The sequence below is a fragment of the Carettochelys insculpta genome, chromosome 9 (assembly GCF_033958435.1).
Source record: "Carettochelys insculpta isolate YL-2023 chromosome 9, ASM3395843v1, whole genome shotgun sequence".
In the NCBI taxonomy this organism is placed as follows: domain Eukaryota; kingdom Metazoa; phylum Chordata; order Testudines; family Carettochelyidae; genus Carettochelys; species Carettochelys insculpta.
Window position 1 is genome coordinate 57,277,653 of NC_134145.1, and position 21,165 is coordinate 57,298,817.

The 21,165-nt window shown below is 50.6% G+C and overlaps 1 protein-coding gene across 1 annotated transcript in view; it reads right to left on the reverse strand.

Moving 5' to 3' along the window:
• Positions 1-21,165, reverse strand: part of RGSL1 (regulator of G protein signaling like 1) — a 59,464-nt gene that overhangs the window by 26,918 nt on the left and 11,381 nt on the right. Inside the window, 3 exon segments of the mRNA XM_075003317.1 lie at positions 1,261-1,390; positions 2,191-2,265; positions 6,671-6,753. Of these exon segments, the coding sequence (XP_074859418.1) occupies positions 1,261-1,390; positions 2,191-2,265; positions 6,671-6,753 (288 nt within the window).

Here is a 21,165-nt window from a genome sequence, read left to right on the forward strand (position 1 = left end):
ACATTCCAACTCTAAGCTTTTGTTGAACTACATGGACCAAGTATATCCCCAGCATAACCCAGCTTAGCTAGGTGTCTAGACCTTGCCCTGCTAGAGCCACTCAGGGGTTAATAGACAGAGCAGCTACTTCCCCACCTGCAGGGAATTATTTGACCAGCAACAGTTGGGATAAAAGGTTGGAGCCCAGGCAGCGAGAGCCTGCTGCCTGGGGAGCCCTGCCCCAGCTGAAAGGAACTGGAGCCTCCCAGGAGAAAATGGTGGAATGAGCTGGTCTGTGAGAGGGGCCTGGAGGTTGACAGAGGTAGGAAGTGGCTGAAGGAAGCAGCTCTGACCCGCTTGGTATAGAGTCCCTGGGTGGGAGCCCAGAGGAGAAGGAGGCCCAGGGTTCCCCTCCCTGGTGATGAGAAAACCTGCCCGATGCAAGGGAACAACTTGTGATCACAGTATGGGGCTGAACGCTTGGCATGAGGTCATCGTACCATTGGTGTGTTAAGCTCTCTATTCCCCCCAGAGGGGGTGGGACTATAAGCAATGTGTCTGGAGAGCTGTGTTAGGAGTAGAGGCAAATCACCACTGGCACAGGGTGGCCATCAACAAGGGTCACCAGTGACAGAGGCTGCTACGCACAGTTATTAGAGCTGCACGGGCTGGTCGGAGGCCTTTCTAGATAAAATCAAGATCACACCACTGTGCAAGCTGAGAGTAGCCGAGGAACTGCCAGACGAACTGCCAGCCAACCCTCTCTGTCTCATATCTGCCTGCAGAGAGGTGCTTGCATAGTAGAAAAAATATGATCTACTTATGACCAAACTGAGCACATTTGACCTGAAATCGTCGAACACGTTCAATTCCTCAAGAGTTGAGGCCAGATGGACCCTTTGTATCTGGTCTGAATTTCCAACTATCACAGGCCAGAGCGTTCCCAGTGATTCCTGCAGCCTGCCACCCACAAGCCAAACAGCCTCTTACTCTCCCCATCTTGAAGACTCCCAGACTGAGAAGTCACCAGGTGTGAGTTGCTACAAAAAGCAATGCCCCTTTTCAGCCCTTTCCCACCGGTTGCCAATATTCCCCCCTACATAAATGAAACCACCATTGTATAAGCACAATGTTCCGGTACGTGTCACCAACTCCTCAAACCGCAGTCCCCACCACCAGAGGTGAGCATCCCACCTGCACGGAGCCCAGGGCACAACCCTGGTGACATGTCAAATCCTGCCCTGCATTAGAAAGTTTGTGCTCAAGGTCCCCTCTGCCCACCTGCCTCCTTGGATCGAATGAAGCTGAGAAGCTCCTGGCACAGAATGTAATGAAGACACAGGTTCGTCTTGCAGAAGTGCGGCAGCCGGTACTTGTCCATCCACGTCATTAAGCCTTTGTAACTTGGCACCTGAATTCCCCCACATACAAAGAATAAGACTGTGAGGAATGATCTATCCATCATGTAACTCCACTGACTTCATTAATTGAGAACCTCTTAAGGCAAAGGGCCTGTAGGACTTCCAGGACTCAAGCTTGGCAGAACTCATTTTTCATGACCTTTCAGGATAATGAACATTTGGGTGGACATAAACCCCAGTAATCCTATTGGGGTTACACCCCAGGAGGAGGGAGATTTGCTACCCATCAGAGAAACCAATGGGTGGAAGAGGTGGTGATGCAACTGCAGTGTGGGGGATGCAGGCTTCCCAGTGAGAATGGCAGGAATCAAAGCACATCACAAGCAAGCTTGTAGCAGTAAAGAGGCAAGACCTCACAGGAGATGGTTTAGGTGAATCCTCCTCCTGGGTTTACAGACAGCAATACCCTGTCTAAGGATGGAACGTGCTGGACAATGCACTGTTCAACAAAATTTCAACAAAACTTCTGCACTTGGGGCCTGATCCTACCCTACAGCCCCCAAAGTCAACGGCAGTCTTTCAACCCCATAGAACTTCTCCACGACCAGGGCCTTGGTCACTCCTGCTCCTAATTGTACCCAGGGTTTGAAAAGAACAGGATCCCCCATGTTAAAACACTGACCTGACTAAAGACGAGGAGGGGACGGAAGCGAAGGAGCATCACCCCTGGAAATCTTAAACCCTCGTTATTCTGCCCATGCCTAGCATTGTCCTTCCCTGACCGCCCCTCTCCCTTTCAGTGGAGAAGCTCTCAGCTTGCTACTGCATGCTGAGAAGGTTATTGCCTCACCAGGTTGCATGGTAACTCTGGCCACAGGAACCACTGGCAAGTGTCGGCCATATAAATGGGTGTCTGGCCAAAGACCTACAAAGAAAGAACAGGGGAGACGTGAGAGAGACTAGGGTGTGGAGGGGGGCTGACTAGCAGAATCAGCAATGCGTACTGGAAAAGCTGTCTTTCCCAGAGACAATCGTCCCCTCTTATCTCTGCCAAGTCACACAGAGTTCTTCCAGCCTTTCTCAGTAAGCAGATGTACTCCTCATGCAAACTTATTAATCCTAAATGAACCAACTGGTTAAAGCAGAAGTGACTCATCCCTCTTCTAGTCCTGGTTCTCAGTCTGTGGGCTGCTAGCTAGTCCGATTGCAGGGGGCTTGGGCAACCTCGTGCTGTACTTGGATTGAGGAAAGGAATGCTGGGAGCCGAACCCAGGCCGTCCGAGGCCTAGCCCTCAAGTGCATGCTTTCTGTTCTGTGAGCGCTGGCCTGCTAGGCCCGAACAAACTCCAGGGTGGCAGGGAAGTTAAGAAAGGGATCACTAGTCCCCACCAGCTGTGTGGCACACCACAGCCTGCCTCAGCTGCAAGAGTCTGACTGAAGGCAGGTATAATGGGAGCTGCGTCAATGCCTTTCCGTTCCCCATCTAACCTTACAGAGAGTGCCTCCCAGTAAACAGGGCAGGCAGCTGGGGCTCATAGGCTACGTCTACACGTCCACGCTACATTGAAATAGCGTCTACACGTCCTCCAGGGCTGGCAACGTCGACATTCAACGTCGACGTTGGGCAGCACCACATCGAAATAGGCGCTGCGAGGGAATGTCTACACGCCAAAGTAGCACACATCGAAATAAGGGTGCCAGGAACAGCTGCAGACAGGGTCACAGGGTGGACTCAACAGCAAGCCTCTCCCTTAAAGGGCCCCCCCAGACACACTTGCACTAAACAGCACAAGATACACAGAGCCGACAACTAGTTGCAGACCCTGTGCAGGCAGCATGGATCCCCAGCTGCAGCAGCAGCAGCCAGAAGCCCTGGGCTAAGGGCTGCTGCACACGGTGACCATAGAGCCCTGCAGGGGCTGGAGAGAGAGCGTCTCTCAACCCCTCAGCTGATGGCCGCCATGGAGGACCCCGCTATTTCGATGTTGCGGGATGCGGATCGTCTACACGTTCCCTACTTCGACGTTGAACGTCGAAGTAGGGCGCTATTCCCATCCCCTCATGGGGTTAGCGACTTTGACGTCTCGCTGCCTAACGTCGAAGTTAACTTCGAAATAGCGCCCAACACGTGTAGCCGTGACGGGCGCTATTTCGAAGTTGGCGCCACTACTTCGAAGTAGCGTGCACGTGTAGACATGGCTATAATCAGCCTGCTGCAAAGGGCCAATCAGACACTTCCTGCCAGTGAAGGTCTTCTGGCTCTCTATAAAAGGCTTCTCCCCAGGTGGAAGGGGGAAGGAGTTGAGAGGTGCACCCAGGAAGGAAGGACTGAGGTTCAGAAGAGACAAGCAGCCCAGCCAGGTACATGGGGAAGGTGCTAGAGGAAAGCGTTGGGAAACGTGGCCCAGGGAAAAGCTGCTGCATTTGGGGCAGGCAAAAAGCCCCATCAGCGGCCTCTCATCTACAGTCCCTGGGCTGGAACCAAGAGTAGAGGGTGGACCTGGGCTACCACCACCCTTCCCCTGGAGAGCTGCCCTAGTGGCAGGACAGGAGCGTCCAAACCTTCAGAAGGGGGCTTGCTTTCCCTCCACCCTACCCCACCCCACCCCACTTGGGACTTGCCTCTGATGAGGACGGCTTGGTAATTGGAAACCCTTAGCTCTTGAAAGACCCAAGGCAGCAAAAGGGCCACTGTGACGGAGTCTCTAAGGCACACGAGAAAATCTACCAAGAAGCACAGAACTCCTCGGGGGCCGGCAAGAGCCTTGTCACAGCCCTCACGCTATTTTACCTCTCCTAAGGCAACACCTCCAGCAGCGCGGCACCAGCCTGAGTCCAAACGTCCACGCCACAGGTCAGCAACCTCTCGGCTGTGGAGTGCTGAAGCCTGACCTTTTCACCTCTATGTGTGCTCTGAGTGCCGGTGATACTTTTCAAAGTCACTAATAGTCCTGCTTACAACAGCTTCGTTAATAAATAAATTAAGGTGCAGAGCTTTACTGTTGAGGTGGCAGTCGGTAGCGTTAGCTGGTCTCTTGTTAATGCATAGGCAGCGTGACTTTGAGCAAGCTCCTAGCTGCCTGGGGGAGGAGGAGCGGAGCTGAGCTTCCACCATGCGTGCCAATGAAAATCAGCTTGGGTGCCACTCTTGGCACTCATGTCAGGGGTGGTTGACCCCTGGTCTACACAACTGGGTTTTTCAGCCCTGCATTCTCTCAGCCTAAATCAGTTGACCTGGGCTTTGAAACACATACCAAGGGCTTTGATTGCTCTGAAGACATACTCCAGGGAACTCCCGGTGCTGGAAGTGATGAGGTTGGTTCTTTATTTTTCACGCCTTTCCAATCAGTGTTGAATCATTGTCCAAACAGGCTGTGGTGCCGGCAGGCTGAGTGTCAGCTCTTGCCATGGCTGCAGGCATTAGCTAAGAACTGACAAACTCATAGCTGGAGACCAGACCCATTTACATTAGTGTTAACATTGCTCAAAACAGGTATTTATCTTGTATGCATGTATTTCATGTTGAGGCTCTCTCTATGTCTGTAAGCTGTTGAAGGCAATGTTCTAATTTGTAATGTCTGTATTTTGTGCTATAAAGAAATAGGAAAGTTTTGCTTTGTGACTTCGAAATTCTTTTCTTTAAACTTGTTTAGTGATATGAAAATGTTTCTCCCTCACCCATTAAGGCTTGTCCCAGAGTATCAGAATCAGTTGGGCCATCAAAGAACTTCACAATAGAAAGGATTGTTGTAGCATCTTGGAAAGGCAATGTGCAAAGCCCATCCTGTGGAGATGGAGGCTGAATGAAATAAATTTTTCCTTTTGAAAATTTGTCATTTCTTTGAACTTTTCAAGGGGCCACACACCTCCAACTGTGACAGAGACCTTCATGGGCCCTAGGTCTACCATGGAAGAGATCTTGAATTGCCAAAGCTCCATGTCTTTGTCATCTTTAGGATTTAGACTGGAATTTATTTTGTGTGTGTGTGTGTAATATATTGCTTGCTTTAACCTGTAAATAATGTTCTCTTTTCCCACCTAGTTCATCAACTTTTAAACCGTTGTATTACAGGACTGGCTTACGGGTATTGTCTTTGGAGTGAAATCTAAAATCCAGGTTGATCTGGGGTAAGTAACTGGTCTCTTTGGACTGGGAACAACCTGAATATTTGTTGTTGGCGGTGGGTTTTTTGGTAGAAGGGACCGTTTTTCACTAAGTCCTGCTTACGTGAGTGGTAGGATGGACTGAAGGATCTAAGGGGATTGTCTATGATTCTATGGCTTGGTTCCCAACCTTTTCACTCCCACCAATCACCCCTCCCCAAACAATTTGTGGATTCCCATCAAAGCCAATTCTAGCCACTATATACACCTCATTCAATGAAAAAGGAAATGTAAATAATTAACATGTAGACATTCCACTTGTGGATGCTTCATTCTGCTCATCAGACTCCTTTGTCATCAGCAAGCCTGATTTCAGCCGCAGACCCATGTTGAATGTATGGCTAATGTGTGTATGCTTCTAACCCCTGCGAGCGTTTCGTCACACAAAGGCACCACAACATAGTCTTTTTTTGACTGCAATTAATAACATTACTGGGAGATATTTATTGTAACTTTGCAATTTATTTAAAACTTATTTTCTATGGTCGCTTTTATTTATCTGTCATTTATTTTCACAGACCCCCTGCATTACCCTGGTGAACACGTAGGGGTCCACAGACTCCAGGTTGGGAACCAATGGACTAGAGCGGGTAAGGGGATTGTCTATGGTAAGACTGGTAGTGAGCCAGGCATTCACATTTGTTACTGGCTTGGTGAAATCTAATTACAGAACACAGCACTGGTGCGGGGAGTCTGTCCTGCTTTTGACAGACTGTCCTGATGTAGGCACTTCTCGTTCTGAGCCACTCTAGAAAGTGTGGGCAGCAGGCATGCAGGCAAACTGGGCAGTTATTCCATGCGTGCTGCCCAAAATCCTGCTTGTGTAACTACATTTTGCCCATATAACAACTCCCTGAAGTTTCGAAAATGACTCATAAAGGTGTATGTCTATGGAGCAGGTGCAGGGACAGCTACCAGAGCAGTGCTGGCCTGACATTCACAGGGTACCCTAAGACCAGAGGTGAAAGTAAGTGGGTACCCTCTAGTACTCAGCTTCAGCAAGAGCTGGCTCAGCTGTGGCAAAAGCCAGCAGGGACCTGGGTTGTGACAGGACAGTACATATAAGAAATTTTGTTACTTCCACGCCTGCATGCTCACAAGAGGGAAAGAAGAATACTCTTGGGTCTAGAAAGAGTGCGGAGCTAAACTGTAAGATGGAAACTTACAGGGAGATTCAGGAACGTGTTGAAAAAATCTACGAAGACTTCATCTTCCAGCAGAACCACCAGCTCCATGGAGGCTATCGTTGCTAGGGTGGGAGAAGAGAAAGGGTTACCCTGGTTTTGTTACAGAGAAGGAACCAAAAATGGAATTGTAAACACTAAATTCCTTTTAAAGTCCATTGTTAAGAAACACAACAGGCAGAGCCTCTTTAATAGATTTGATTCCCTTGACACTGAAAACTCTGAGGACACACACAGGTTTGGGACGGGTGGACAAGTTCCCTCACATACACTGTGAAACAATTCCTGCCACAGCTCAAGTTAGTGAGGTGCTCAGAACCCTGGGATGTGCCTCAGAATATCACAGCACCTGACCTGAATTACAGCAGTGCCAATGTGGATACAGCTGTCGCTAAGTCAGCTGATGGGGGGGCAGAGGTGGAAGGGGGCAGTTTCTCTGGGGGCCCAAAATTTCAAAGGGGCCCAGAGCTTTGGTGACTGGAGCTCCAGACCCCTTTGAAGTGCCTGGGCGGGGAGGCCCAGCACTGTGGTGTGACCTGTGCTATGGGCTGATTGTCCTGGGGCCTGCCGCTTCTGCTCTGGGTCCCACCTCTTCCCTGCCCAGGCTCCCTTCCCACCTCGCCCAGGGCCTGCCTGACTGTGGCTCTAAGCCCGCCATGTTCACACACTACTGCAGAGATATTTGTACACAATATGCCTTGTGAGGAAGCATTTGTATCCTAATGGCAGGTCTATAGTAGTCTATAAAATCAGGAATGGCGCGGAGCAGTAAATACGGCAGTGTTATTTACCCCATTGTATAACACCAGAATGGGCAGTCACACAATGAAATTAATAGGCATGAAGTACTTCCTGTATGTTTTAAGCGTCTTCACACAATGCACAGTCAAGATGTGAAATTTATTGCCTGGGGATGATGTGAAGGCCAAAATGTTCAGTCATGAATTAGATAAATTCATGTGCGATGGCTCCATCAATGGTTACTGGTCAAGGATGGTCCCCTGACCAAGCTCTGAGTGTCCCTAAACCTCCAATTGTGAGAGGCTGGGAGTGGACAAGAGGGAGGGTGGATAAAATGGTCTGTTTGTTCCATATGAAGCATCTCGCTCCACCTACAGTTGGAAAATCCTCTCAGCAGGGCAGTCGTGTTAGTCTGTAGCTTCATAGATAATAAGTTGTCCTGTAGCATCTTCAAGACTAACAATTCTATTAATTAGGTAATGAGCTTTTGTGGGTAAGACCCTCTGCATCAGATTTTGGAGCAAAAATGAGATATACATGGGGACGTATATGTAGCAGGGAGGGGGAGAAGGAAAAAAAGGGGGAAGTCACCTGTCTTTAATAAGACCTGTGGAAGGAGTAAGTTAAGTGGGATAGGTGCTATCAAAGGATAGGAAATTGCCCTGTCAGTGTGTAAGATAACTGAGATCTCTGTTAAGCCCCGGGTTAAATATATCAAGCTTGCAAGTGAATTCCAATTCAGGTGTCTCCTCTGTAATTTAGAGATAACAATATTGCTACTTTAAGGTCCATTATTGTAAGTCCTGGGAGGTTAAAGTGTTCCCTTATAAGTTTAGGTGTATTCTAGCTCCTGACATGAGATTTATGTCCATTCATCCTTTGACACAGGGACTGTCCAGTTTGTGCTATGTACATGGCAGTGGGGCATTGCTGGCACATGATGGTATATCTCACGTTAGTGGATGTGCAGGTGCCTCAGCCCCGATGGTGTGGCTGATGTGGTTAGGACCAGTGATGGTGTCTCTCTGTGGACAGAGCTGGCAAGAGGGTTTGTTGAAGGAATAGGTTCCTGCATTAGTGGTATGGTGTGTGGCTGCGAGTACTATCTTGAGGTTGGGCAGCTGTCTGTTGGAGAGAACAGGCATGTGAGAGTGAGGGATCCTGTGCCAGTATAGGTTGTAGATCGTTAATAATTCCCTGGAAGGTTTTACGCTAGCGGTTCCCAACCTTTTCAAGACAGTGACCCATTTTGATAATCCAGTACAGAACACCACTGGTCATCGCCTACAGCCCTCAGCTTAAACCAGGGATTCCCAATCTATGTGTCACAACTCTAACAGGGGTCGTCGCCATTAGATTTTCTAAGGGTCGCTGGCTGGGTGGCAAAGTCTTACTGCTTCCTTCTTCCACCTGCAGCGCAGGCAGTTGCCTGCCCTGCCATGCTGAAACAGGATTCAATTTAATTGGTTTAAGTGCAGGATCCCTCCTGCTGGTCATTAAAACAGTTAAATTGAGTTCCATTTCAGCATGGCAAGGCAGGGGCTGGGAGCTGGAGGAGTGAGCAGCAGGAGCTGCAAATGGCTCCTTAAAGAGCCACATGTGGCTTGGAGCCACCCAGCCAGCGACCCAGTCAGCTTCTGGAATTCAGTTTCATGCGCCTGGTGGAGACATGTGAAATCAAACTATCTGGGGTCAGCACTTGACCCCTGTGCACCTTGATTTCGTGGGGAGTAGGAGAGGTGGATGGGAGAGTCTCTCTTCCATTGACCTCCATCTGTGAAGGCAGCCAGGTGAGTTGATTGCAGATAAGCCGACTCTAGCTGCGCAATTGCCACAGTTAGAATTGCTTGTCTGCAATCAACATACATGCCTAGTGTAGCTCAAACCTTGGCTCATTCAGCACGTCTGTGACAGAGGCAGGAACAAAACCTAGCCTAACTCACCAGTCTTGCTCATGTTTCCCCATCTGTGAGATCTGTCCTGTTGCTGCTGCTCCAGGAGATTCTAGGGAGAGTCGCCCCTTTGTGATGCGTGAAGGATCGCTGCTCTGCAGGGTTCCGCACTGCACCGGGCACCAGCTAGTGATGGTGCCGTGCTACCCTGAATAGGGGGTACTGTGGAGGTCCATATGCATTATCCCCTCATTGGTTCAAGATCAGATCTGACCATCATTTCTTGCCTAACTCCAAGCCCTAGAACCATACCTTGGGCACCTCACAGTCAAGCTGGGGACTTTCCTTCTGAAGCCTCATTCCCTGTAAGAAAGAGTCTTCAGACTGAATGTAGGCCCTTAGTGACCTCTGCTCAGGCTCCATCATGCCTTGCTGCCATGGAATAGTGCCGGGAGTATGCACAGTAATCCAATTAACTCCCCCTCATGGGGAAAGCTGGTGGAGGCAGCTGAAGGCAGGTCCCAGCAGGGCAGGGAGATAAAACACGAGTGCCAGGGCAGCTGAAGAAGGGTGAATTCCACGGCAGGAATGCTGAATCCTGTGGCAACTTGGAGAAATGCCATATTCCATGGCCATCTCATTGTGGAATTACAGTGAGGGTGAATCTGGCCCATGGCTGCGATTGGATTTCTGCCCTTTGCTGGGAACAAGAACTAGCAGGCAGGCTCCAGTTTTGCAGGTCCCCTTCTGGTAGTTTGGCAAAAGCTAGGATAAGATACCAATCTCACAGTTTGTTATCAACAGGGCCCTCCAAACCATCTGAGGTTCCCCCCATCTTTGATATGGTATAGACATAAAGCCGCAGGCACGTTCTCTCTTGCATACCACATCCATACAATTTCTTTCTAACACACAGGGTCAACATGTAGTCCCTGAGATTATCCAAGGTCTTGGCTGAGCTTTGAAGCACAGTAGAGTTTTGACTAAATAAACCTTACTATGCCGTGAAACAGAGCACATACCTGCTGAGAATCTGTGACTTCATGTAAAAATGTAGGCCAGGATGTTACCCTGACAATGCTATGTGTTGAAACCTCTTTGGTCGGTCACTTTCTAATCTGGCAACAGCTATAATCCAGCATGATTTTAGTTAGCTGGATGTCCATTTATCGTGGAGGTGGCCAAGTTTCCCATGGTCCCATAAAGATTGTTGACAGCCACCAGTCCTGGATCTCACTGTTCTGTGCTATTATTTAGCTGTAATTTACACCCCCCCATGTCTTCTAAGAGTGCAGTAAGCAGTGGAAGTGTTGGTAATGTGCTAGACAATATTAACCTACCATGGTCTGGCAAATTGTCTTGTTGGGCACTCGTCAGGTCCCATGGGTGCCAGACTAGGCTACGTCTACACTCCAGCAATCCTTCAAAAGGAGATCTTCTGAAAAAACTTCTTTTGAAAGATCGTGTCCACACACAATAACGCGGGATGAAAGACCGATCTGCTTTTTCGATAGAGATCCCCTGCTCTTTCAAAAGAATGGGCCAGGGACCAAAAAATCCAGCACCCTGAGCATGACTCTTTCAAAAAAAGGGCCTGTGGATCATCTTTTTTTTCAAAAGAAGCTTTCGAAAGGAGGTGGTCTGGGAGCGGAAGACGACTTCCAGAAGAAGAGCTGCGTTTTTTTGATTTCAGATCTAAAGAGCACATGTTGCATGTGGACGTTCCTCGGGACAGATTTTCGGGAAGAACTTGCTAGTGTAGACGCAGCCCTAGGGAGTTGATAGTTCAGCCAGTCGTTTCTAACGCCCCACTGCAATTTGTGTTCCGTGACAGCAGGTGTCACTGTCAGATTAGAAATACTAAACTCACCACTTTCTGGAATTGTGTTTTGATTCTTGGCATCATATTACACTGGATATACCAAAGATGGGAAATTATGAATGTCAGGTTGTTCCTTTCAGGTCTGGCTTACTATCCTTGTCCTCTCAGAGACAGATATAGCAATAGCCTCCAGGCTTACACACATGGAAAGTCAGTGCCTCTAGAGACAGCACCTAGTGGTGTGAGCATGAGCCTGAGGGTCAGGAACTCCAGCGTCTTCATCCCGATTCCAGTGATGCTGACTTGTTCTGTCACCTCTAGCGAGTGGTTTTATCTCTTTGTATCCTCTCAGGCCACGTCTACCGTAAAAACTTCGGTCAACACAAGTGAGGTTGTCATCGAGTCACCGCAGTTTCTGTTGTGTTTGTACATGTGACGCCTTGTGCTGGTGCTGCACAGACTCAACAGGAGTGCTTGTATTGGTGCACAGTGGAGTGCCCTGGGGGTAGGTATTCCAGGGTGTGCCCACACAGCAAAGTTATTTCAGAATAACGGCCGCTATTCCAAAAGAACTTGGTGAGCATCTATGCAGCAAAACCACGATCTTGAAATAATTTCAACATAACAGGTGGCTTATTCCCAGTTCTGTGAACCTCATTCTACAAGGAATAGCGCCTCTTCCAAAAGAGAGATTTCAAAATAGGGGCTGTACAGGCAGGGAATAGAGGCTATTTCAAAAGAAGCTATGCTGGAATAGTAACAGAGAGGGAGCCGTGCTAGTCTGTAGACTATCAAAACAAAAAAGCAGCCAAGTAGCACTTTAAAGACTAACAAAATAATTTATTAGGTGAGCTTTCGTGGGACAGACCCACTTCTTCAGATCAGTTTATTCCCAAATAGCACTGCTGTGTAGACATAGTATTCCATATTAGAAATAGGCTCTATTGTGTGTGGACACACTTTTTTGGAATAAGGTTTGCTTATTTCAGGGCTTCCCTATAGCATGGATGTGTTATATCGGAATAGTTTATTTTGGAATAACAACTCCGGCATAAACTATTCTGGAATAACTCTGTAGTGTAGACATACCCCCAGTGTGCAATCTGTTTTCTAGCACACTAGCTTTTGGATCATTTTGGTATTGCACGACGGGGATGAAGTAAGTCCTGCTGGATGACAAAGAGCAAGGAATCAACTTCCCAGCGTACTTCTGTCTCCATCCCATCATGTCTTATAGTCCATTATTTTTGTGCCTTTTTAAAAAATCCCACAAGCTTTTATGACCCTTCTCGCTGTTCACCATCTCTAACGGAAGCATGGAGCCGGCACAGCTCTGCCTTATCATCATGAGCACAGGATACACCATCCTCTGACATTTGCCAGAGCTGTACGAAAACTGAATTGTCTGCGAATGCGACGATTTCATGTGGACAGATTGCAGTGGGCCATCGTGAGAACCAGTTTGAGGTTGTTGGTGGCATCAAAGGAGCAGCTGCAGATGGCGTGGTACCGCTTCCGGGCTGGAGAAACGGCCACGGGTGCGTGGAATCCCACTGTAATGTAGGCTGGGGTTGAGGAGTCATGGCTGCAGAACTTTCAGGTACACAAGGCCGCGCTCCCCTCAGCCCTCAGATGCTGGGATACCAAGAGGAGAGCTGCGCTGTGAGTGGAGAAGCAAGTGGCAATTGCACTGCAGACATTTGCCATGCTGGATTGCTACTGGTCAGTGGGAAACGCATCCTGGAGGTGGAAAATCCACTTCAGGCGCGGTCATCATGCAGGTGTGGGAGCCAGTATTGTCTCTCGCTATGCAGGCCAGCGACTCTCAGCCGGGCACAGGGGTTGGCTCCACCGCAAAGGGATTCCCAAACTGCGGCAGTAGCTTGCACCCATATCCAGGGGCAGTGGGTAAACTCCCCGCTTCTGGGAGGCTAGACTGCTGGGCCTGCCTCTGCTCTGGCTCCCACCACCCATGGAGGGGCAGGGGCAGGGCCAGAGGGAGCCCTTGTTGTTGCAGTGCCAAGCCCCGTAATCCCCTAGGTAGTGTTGCTTGGGGGAGGGGGTAGAGGAGGGGCACGCCTGGGAAGGGGGGTAGCCTGGAGTGTGGCAGGCTTGCGGAGCTGCCTCAAGACCTGCCCGCCCCTTGGGACAGCCCTGTCTGGCTTCCCGCCCCTTACAAGCCCCCCACAGCTGAACAGCTGGCCCCAGTTCCTGACTGAGCTGCCTCGCCCGCCTGCCACACCGGCACAGCCGCGCTTGCTCGCTGTGGCCCTCCTCGCGCTCCTGCCCCAGAGGAGGAGTAGCGCGGTGAGCAGCAGAGACCTGCAGCCGAGGGAGGTGGAATGCAGGCAGGTAGGCCATAACCACAGGTGATGGGCACCTCAGCGGGGCGACCGTCCCTCCCATTTTGGGCAGGGCAGCCCCATGTTTCGGGTGTCAGAAAGGCGTCCTGACTTATTTTACCCAAGGGGCTAATTGCCCCGTATTGGGTGCCCTGCTGGCACTCAGGCACAGCTGCTGGCTGGAGAATACATACGCACATGCTCTCCGGCCACACCAGAGGGAGCCAGCAGGGGCCCTGCACAGGCAGAGGTATGTTGGGTTGCAGGGGCAGCTGGTGCTGGCTGTCTCCTCCTTCCCAGCTCCCCAAGGTGTGGGGAAGCCAGGATACCCCTCCCGCTGCTCTGGCAGGGGAGGCAGAGGGTGCCAGGCACTGCAGGGTGCACCAGCTGCTTTCTCCAGCTCTGCACTGCCCGGCAGCCCCATGAGCTGCTCAGGGCTTGGAAAGACCGGCACCCAGCCTGACGCAGAGTGAGGGCCATGCACTGCCCGGGTGTCCCTGAAGCCAGGGCCAGGGTCTTTCCCGCAGGGGCAGCTGTGGGGCTGACATGCCCAGCCCAGCTCAGCCCACCCTGCACATGGGCAGTAGGCAGCTCTGTCCTGGGTGCAGCGCCTGGCTGAGCTGCCAGGCTCTCAGAAGCTGGCAGGGGCGCCCGGACCCCCAAAGCCTGTGAGCTGTGTGGCAGGGAGGTGCAGGCAAAAGCAACAGAACCCCGAGCCTGTCTGATGGGCCTGGGGTGGGGCACGGGTGGGGCACGGGGGTCTCCTCAGGCTCTGGCGAGTCTGCGAGGGGACTAGCAACCCCCGCCCCCGGCACCCTGACATGGGACCGATCCTCCTGGGCAGGGCAGCGCTGCTGTGAGCTTCCCAGGAGCAGTGATGGGCCCCTGCTTATGCACTCCAGGCACCCCATGGGATCCGGCCACTGGAGCACACAGTGAGTGTCCCTCACCTGGCTGGGATCCCTCAGCTTCTCCTGGCCCCTGGGGAGCAGCTGCTCGCGGCCCCCTCCCTGTTGTGCTCTGGCCACCCTGCACAGCAGCCCCTTGCCCAACCTTCATCCACAACTCAGGCTGGTCAGACAGCTGGGGAGCCACCCCCACCCCCATATCTCCCTGTCCTGTATTTGGGATAGGGAGATATGGTCACCCTACACCTCAGGGGTGGGACAGAGCCACTGTGGCCCAGTTGTCTGGCAGCATGGCAGTGTGCCAGTGAAATCTGAGTCTTCCTTGGCCTATTGTACCCCCCACACATGTGTGTGTCTTTATTTTGGCAACAGGCGACCATGCCAGAAAGCCCATCAAGGGAGAGGGCTATTTTTCTGTAGCCGCGCACGCACTGGTGGCTGGTCAGGGAAGGTCCATGATGTGCGTGTCTTTAAGAACGCGGGACAGTTGAGGAAGTCACAAGCAAGGATGTTCCTTCCGGACAAGAAGATTACCATTGGCCACATTGAAATGCCAGGAGTGATCCCAAGTGACTCAGCCTGTCCCTGTCCCATGAAGCTGTACACTGGTCACCTCAAGAGCATCAAGGAACGATTCAGCTGCTGGAGCAGCAGCTACAGAATGACAGTCAAATGTGCTTTTGATAGACTGAGGGGCCATTGGTGCTAATTACTCCCAAGAGTGGATCCTAGGGGAGAAAAAAAAACCATCCCGATGCTTATATCTGCCAGCTGCGTCCTGCATATCCTCTGCGAAGCAAAGTGGGGGAAGGTGCTGCTGGGAGGGAGGTGGAGCAGGTGTCTGCTGAGTTTGAACAGCCAGACGGGAGGGCTATTGGACGAGCTACCTGGTTCAGAGAGGTTTTGAATGAGCCCTTTAACAGTGAGCCACCGTACTGGATTGTTATGCCCTGTGCTTGCCTATGCCTGCTGTTCTGGGGCCAATTAGGAGCTGAGTAGTGCTTGACTATAACACTGCCAATACAGTGGTTAATTTTGCAGTGCTTGCTGTCTATTTATGATGATTACACTGTGTTTTTAACTGAGCTTACAAGCTGTGTCATGTTGTACAGTGATGAGTGGGTGCTTTCAACACTGCTAGGCACGCTGCAGCATATGTTATGAACTAATAAAGATTAATTATTTTCCAAATACAAATTTTATTCAGTAAGAAAAGCCCTGCAAAGAGAAATCTGTGCAGCGTAAAATGAAATGCATGTAAAACTTGTATTAATAGAATGGAATTTAACTGGCAAGAACATTCATGTGCATTTTCCTTGCTCATACAGCAGCCATGGCTTGCATGGGTCAATGTATTTGACACTGTGGTTGCCCCTAATGTCCTGGGGGATGGAGTGGTAAGAGTAGGGATGTGGCTTCTGATGCCACATGGAAATTGGGGGGATGGGGTGTCAAAGGGTGTGCAATGGAACTCTCCATGCATGCCAAAGGGACTCTTGAATCTGTAGTTCCCCAAAAGTCTGCAGCATCCATATTTGCTGCCAGAGAAGCCTCCTTATGTCCTGGTGCCTCTCTTCTCCTCTTCCTGCTGAGACACCTGGGCCTTTCTCCTGTCAGCTCCTTCCTCCTCCAGCCTGTCTGCTGTGTCCCCCCAGCACCCCTCCCCCAGCTCCTTTGTTCCTGGTGTGATGCAGAGCTGGCTGGCAGGATCTCACTGAACATGGCACCCTGATTCATCTTCTTTCACCTCTTTATCTGCCTCCAGCATTCCACTGGGGTGGTGGTGGGGAACCCCCCCAGGGCACAATGGCGGCAACCACAAGTAAAGCATCCAGAGTTACCTCTGTCAACAGGAGAGTGAAAGTTAAAATCCAGAACTCCCTTCTCTTGCTCCCCTGAAGTTTGCAATAAGATGGGTGTAGTGACGTACCTGCTTCAGAGAGCTTGTGCATGGTGCCACCGCACCAGCTGGGGTGAGTGGTACACACCGAGGGAAGGGAAGGCAGGAGGGAATTGCTCGGTGGCCTCAAATTCTGAGCGTAAGGCACTGGCATTGAATACTGGCACCGTTTTCCATAGGCAGTGGTGACTCAGCTGCTATCTCAGAGAGGGACAAAGTTCCCCATCCTCCTCTTCCTCTGCTTTCTCTTCACAGAATCATAGCACTGGAATGAACCCCAAGAAGTCATCAAGTCCAGTCCCCAGCACTCATGGCAGTACCAAGGATCATCGAGACCAAAGGTGCCCAACTATGGCCCTCTGGCTGCTGCGTCGCTCTGAGATGGAGGGCCACACAGGTAGCCCACTCCCTATTTTAGGTTGCCCACTGCTGGTCTAGACCATCCCTGACAGGTGTTTATCTAACCTGCTCTAAAAAATCTCCAGTGATACAGATTCCACAACCGCCCAAGGCAATCCAGTGCTTAAACATCCAGAAACTGAGGAGGTTTTTCCTAATATCCTTGCTGTTCCTGCCCGAGGCCTGTAGCTCGGGATTCTTCTGGTGCTGTGGGAGAGAGGGGTGGGGTCTCCACCATGCCTGATGTAAAATTCTTGGTAAAGGGAGCAGGTCTGCAGCTTGGCATTGGGTCGACTATTGGCCTCCTGCTGTTCCAGTCAAAGTTGCATGACTTTCATCCAGTACTGCTGCTGGTCCCTGTTGCAACCCTTCTCCAGCATCCCCCATGCAACCTGCTCAGAGATGCCTACTTTTCTACATCTGGTATTACCAGATTTGCCAGTTGCTCTGGGATATGCTCATTTATTTGAGGTTATGAGGGGGAGAGAGAGGTGAATAAGTCCATCAGTGCGCTGCTTGTGTTACTAGTGTTCATAAGGAGCTTTACTTTTCCTGCAAGATCCAGGATTAGAGTTCTTCCTGCCCTGGACTCAAGTGAACACACACGCTGCCAGAGCTTTTCTGAGAGGACCAATTAATCAGCACTTACAGCTTATACGTCCCTGTACTCAGTGGCTGGGTTGCACAACAGTTCCAGTCTGTGTCCTTATGTGCCCTTGGACTCAGTGGCTGGGTTAAACAGCACCTTCACCTGCCACCCTCATCTGCCACCGAGGTTCAGCACCCCCTCCTGCCTCCCACTTTCACAGCACAACCGCTCTACTGGTAACCCACTCAATGTCCTCGCCTTCTAAGTGAATCTGAACCTCCTTCAGAGAAGTCCGAGGTTGTAGAACCAAATGTTTTTTGTTGATCCAATTTTAAACGTGAAGTCCTGAAACTGGGGCTCTTAAATGTCCAGGCTGGTGATCAGACAGTTGAAATTTAAAGGGTTTTTTTTTGTACACTGACTTCTAGTGCATACATTCTGGGCTTGTGGAGTCCTTCCGAAATGGAAGTGTGCCCATGGAATTTGAACAAAATGCTTGGCATGAGCTCGTCACAGTGTGTTCCCTGCAATGGGATTAGTCATTATGGGGGACCTTGCTGAATCAGGTCACATTCAGCGTAAGGCCAGTTTAGCAGTTCCTAGTTTACAAGGAATGGTGCGATATTTATGCCTGAGGGTGTAATTAGAGACCGCTGCAGTTCTTCTCTAGGAAGTGGAGGCGTCTGGATGCCAGCAACAATGATGACCGGTAAAGGCAGGGTTGGTTCCCAAACTGCAGAAAAAAACAGGAAGATCTTGCACCTTTCCCCATCTGGGAGGCTGTCGCTGGTGGCTGGTGAAAGCCCCTTTCAAGACCACAGTGGTTTACAGAATGGGATAGACTCTGCGGTGGTCTTGGTTTCATAGCAAAATGTGTGTGACTCTCCAGTAGCAACCTATGTATGATTAGCTACACTTTCCCAGGGGCAACTCGAGGAGTTACCCACAGCGTGGAACTGACAGCAACGCGGCAGGGATAAGGGGTTGCTCCCACTCCCGTACAATCCATGCATGTGGCACAGCAATTTGACTTCCTGGGCTCTAGCTGGCAGGCACCTCCACAGGCTCAGAGGGATCACAGGTCCAATGTAGAGCTTAGGCAGCATCAGACTCAAATACTCATGACTAGCACATTGCAGGGGCAACAGTGGGATGTCATCGCTCAGATTCAGGATCTGGGAGGGGGCAGAAAAGAGACAAAAAAATTCCCACACTCCCCTCTATATACCGGGCGAATCTAGGACCAGTATTACAGAGTGAACATAAAACAGTGACCTACATAAAGATGGCCATAATAAGGCGGCCCAAATTTCTCTGGCCTTTTCCTGCCTTAATCTAAGGGTGGACACTGACGAGCCCATCTAATGTATATTTTCCAAGGGCCCCAAGCCTAGCTTCCTGCTAGCCAAGAAGAGTGGTTGGCAGGATGGAGAAGATAGTTGTACTAATCTTTGTAGGCCTGGTGGTTTACTCTCGCCCTCTGTGAGCTGGGAGAAATGAAACCATTTTCACCAGGGTTTCTACTTGATCAGCTCTGGGACTCTCCTGATTCACAATAAAGCAGGGACCCTCCCTGGGGTGTGTCCAAGAGGGCTCTTTTGCTGAAAACTTGCTGTACATCAGTGGTTGGCCTAAGTCTTGTCCGGGTTTTGCTGTGCTCGGCCTCACAGGATGGCCACTTGCTTGTGTAATGCAGCTATTGTATTTACCAAAGTTTGCACCCATTCATCTGTTGCCACCTTTCCTTCCCAGGCACTGAGCAGTTCCACACCCAGCCACCAACTTCCTGGCATATGAATTTTGCCTTCCGATCATAACATCAAAGGGAGTGTACCCAGGTATTGCGTTAGAGCCTCTAAGAGCCATTAAAATGATTGGTAGTTTTTCACCCCAGTCCCTTCCTGACCCTCCTTCATTGGCGTTGGCCAGGCAGAGCTGATCTCCAAAGCAACCTGGAGGAGGCACCATTGAGCAGTCAGTCAAACACCCCCCCCACCAACACACGTGCACAGTTTGGCCAACGCCAGGCGGCTTCCATCGAGCTCACTCGGCTGTATTGTGGTGAATCACATGGGGGTGTCACAAAGCTTAATGAGTCAGCTTTGGCGAAGAGCTGTGACATCTGCGATGTGCAAATGCAAAATGTTACACAGCCAGGCTCACACCAGGAAACCACGGCAGGGCATCCACCATCTGGCACTGAAGTAGTGAAAACATCTACCTACAAATAAAAGACCAACACCAAAAAACAGAACAAAACAAAACACATTCTGGGACAGCTTCTCCGGTCTGTTAGATTCTCTTTGTGCATGTGACCGAGTGGACTTGGACTGACTAATGGAGAATTCCCTGTGCAAGGAAGCTAGTGGCTGGAATAGAACTGGCAGAGCCAGGGGCCTCTTCCAGCATGGGCTGGCAGCAGGGAGGGACAGGGCAGAATGCAGATAGGCCATAGTATAACTTCCTAAGAAGGACCTTCTGTCACTGATCTGAATCAGAGCTGCCTTTGCCATGCCAATTCCATGCGATGCTTCAGTCCTGGGCGGTGGAGCTCAGACTACAAGCCTCCTGCCACCCCTCAGGCTTCAGTCTCCACTGCTGCAGTCCTGCAGTAGTTTTTGCAGACAACCGCAGTGCAATGAAGTGTGAGAACCATTGATCTCAAGCGGTGGTCAGCAACCTTTCCGACGTGGAGTGCTGAAATTCGACCTTATGACCTCCATGCACTGGTGATGCCTTTCAAAGTCACTAATGATCCTACTTGCAACAGCTAGGTGGTGGTTGGAAGCATGAGCTGGTATTTTGCTACTCCACAGGTGACATGGCTTTGAGCAAGCTCCTGGGTGCATGGGCGAGGAGGGGCAGGGCTGAGCTCCTGCCTCACATGCTGATGAAAATCGCCTTGTGTGCTAGGGGTTGCTGGCCCCTGATCTAAATTGTGGATGAAGATACCGAGCACCATTCAGGCTCTCTTCTGAAACTGATGTAGAAGCCAGAGTCCCACCCTAGCTAGTGGTGTCATGTCATTTTTCCAAGGCACCCTGGCGGTGGCACCTCTGTCCTCTAAGCTAATTAATTAGAATTAGCCCTGTTCTGCTTCATTCCTGCCCAGACTCTTGTGATGGGCCACTCTGGAAGGAGGGCTGCTAATGTGGCCGGATGGCCAGGTAGGTGTAGTGTTTGAGGAGACAGAGGAATAGTGTGAGTGGGTCAGGGGGACACGTGCGTTGTGCCTCAGCCTGGACCACGGCAGAAGGTGAAAATCCCAGTTCCCATGGGGAGTCTTGTTATCATCACCCTGGAGAGCATTGACACTGAAAACCTGGCACTCCCACCCCGATAGGTAGCTCCACAAGGGCCATTTTGGTAACAACCCAATTCCCAGCCAGTCATCAGAATGCTCCTTTCTTTCTTCAGCACCACCCAGCTAGAAAGCCCTGATAGCAAGAGAGCTGCTCCAATGCATGGGCCATCCCTTGGCACCAGCATTCATGTCAGCCCAAGGAGAGGACACATAGGCTGAGAGATCGGTTTTGGACCCAGTGCTTTCGGTTTACGATTTTCAAAGCCCTCTTCTACGGCCTGATCCAACGTCTATTGAATCAGAAGGGGACTTCCCATTTACTTCAGTGGGATTGGTTCCAGCCCCTTGCATTGTTGAGGTACACCTAGCACAGGTCAAGTCATTGTCACAGTTACCAACGTTCACACAATGGACCACGAGTGGGGCCCTTGGCTTGCCACAGCACATGTTGCGAAAGCACAGCTGACTCACAGCACGTTCTGATTCAGTCACCTCACGGGGGTGTGACTCAGCCAGGATTTCTGCTTTCTCGGTGAACAGAATATTTCTTGCCACCCATTCACTTTTCCCCATGTCCCTG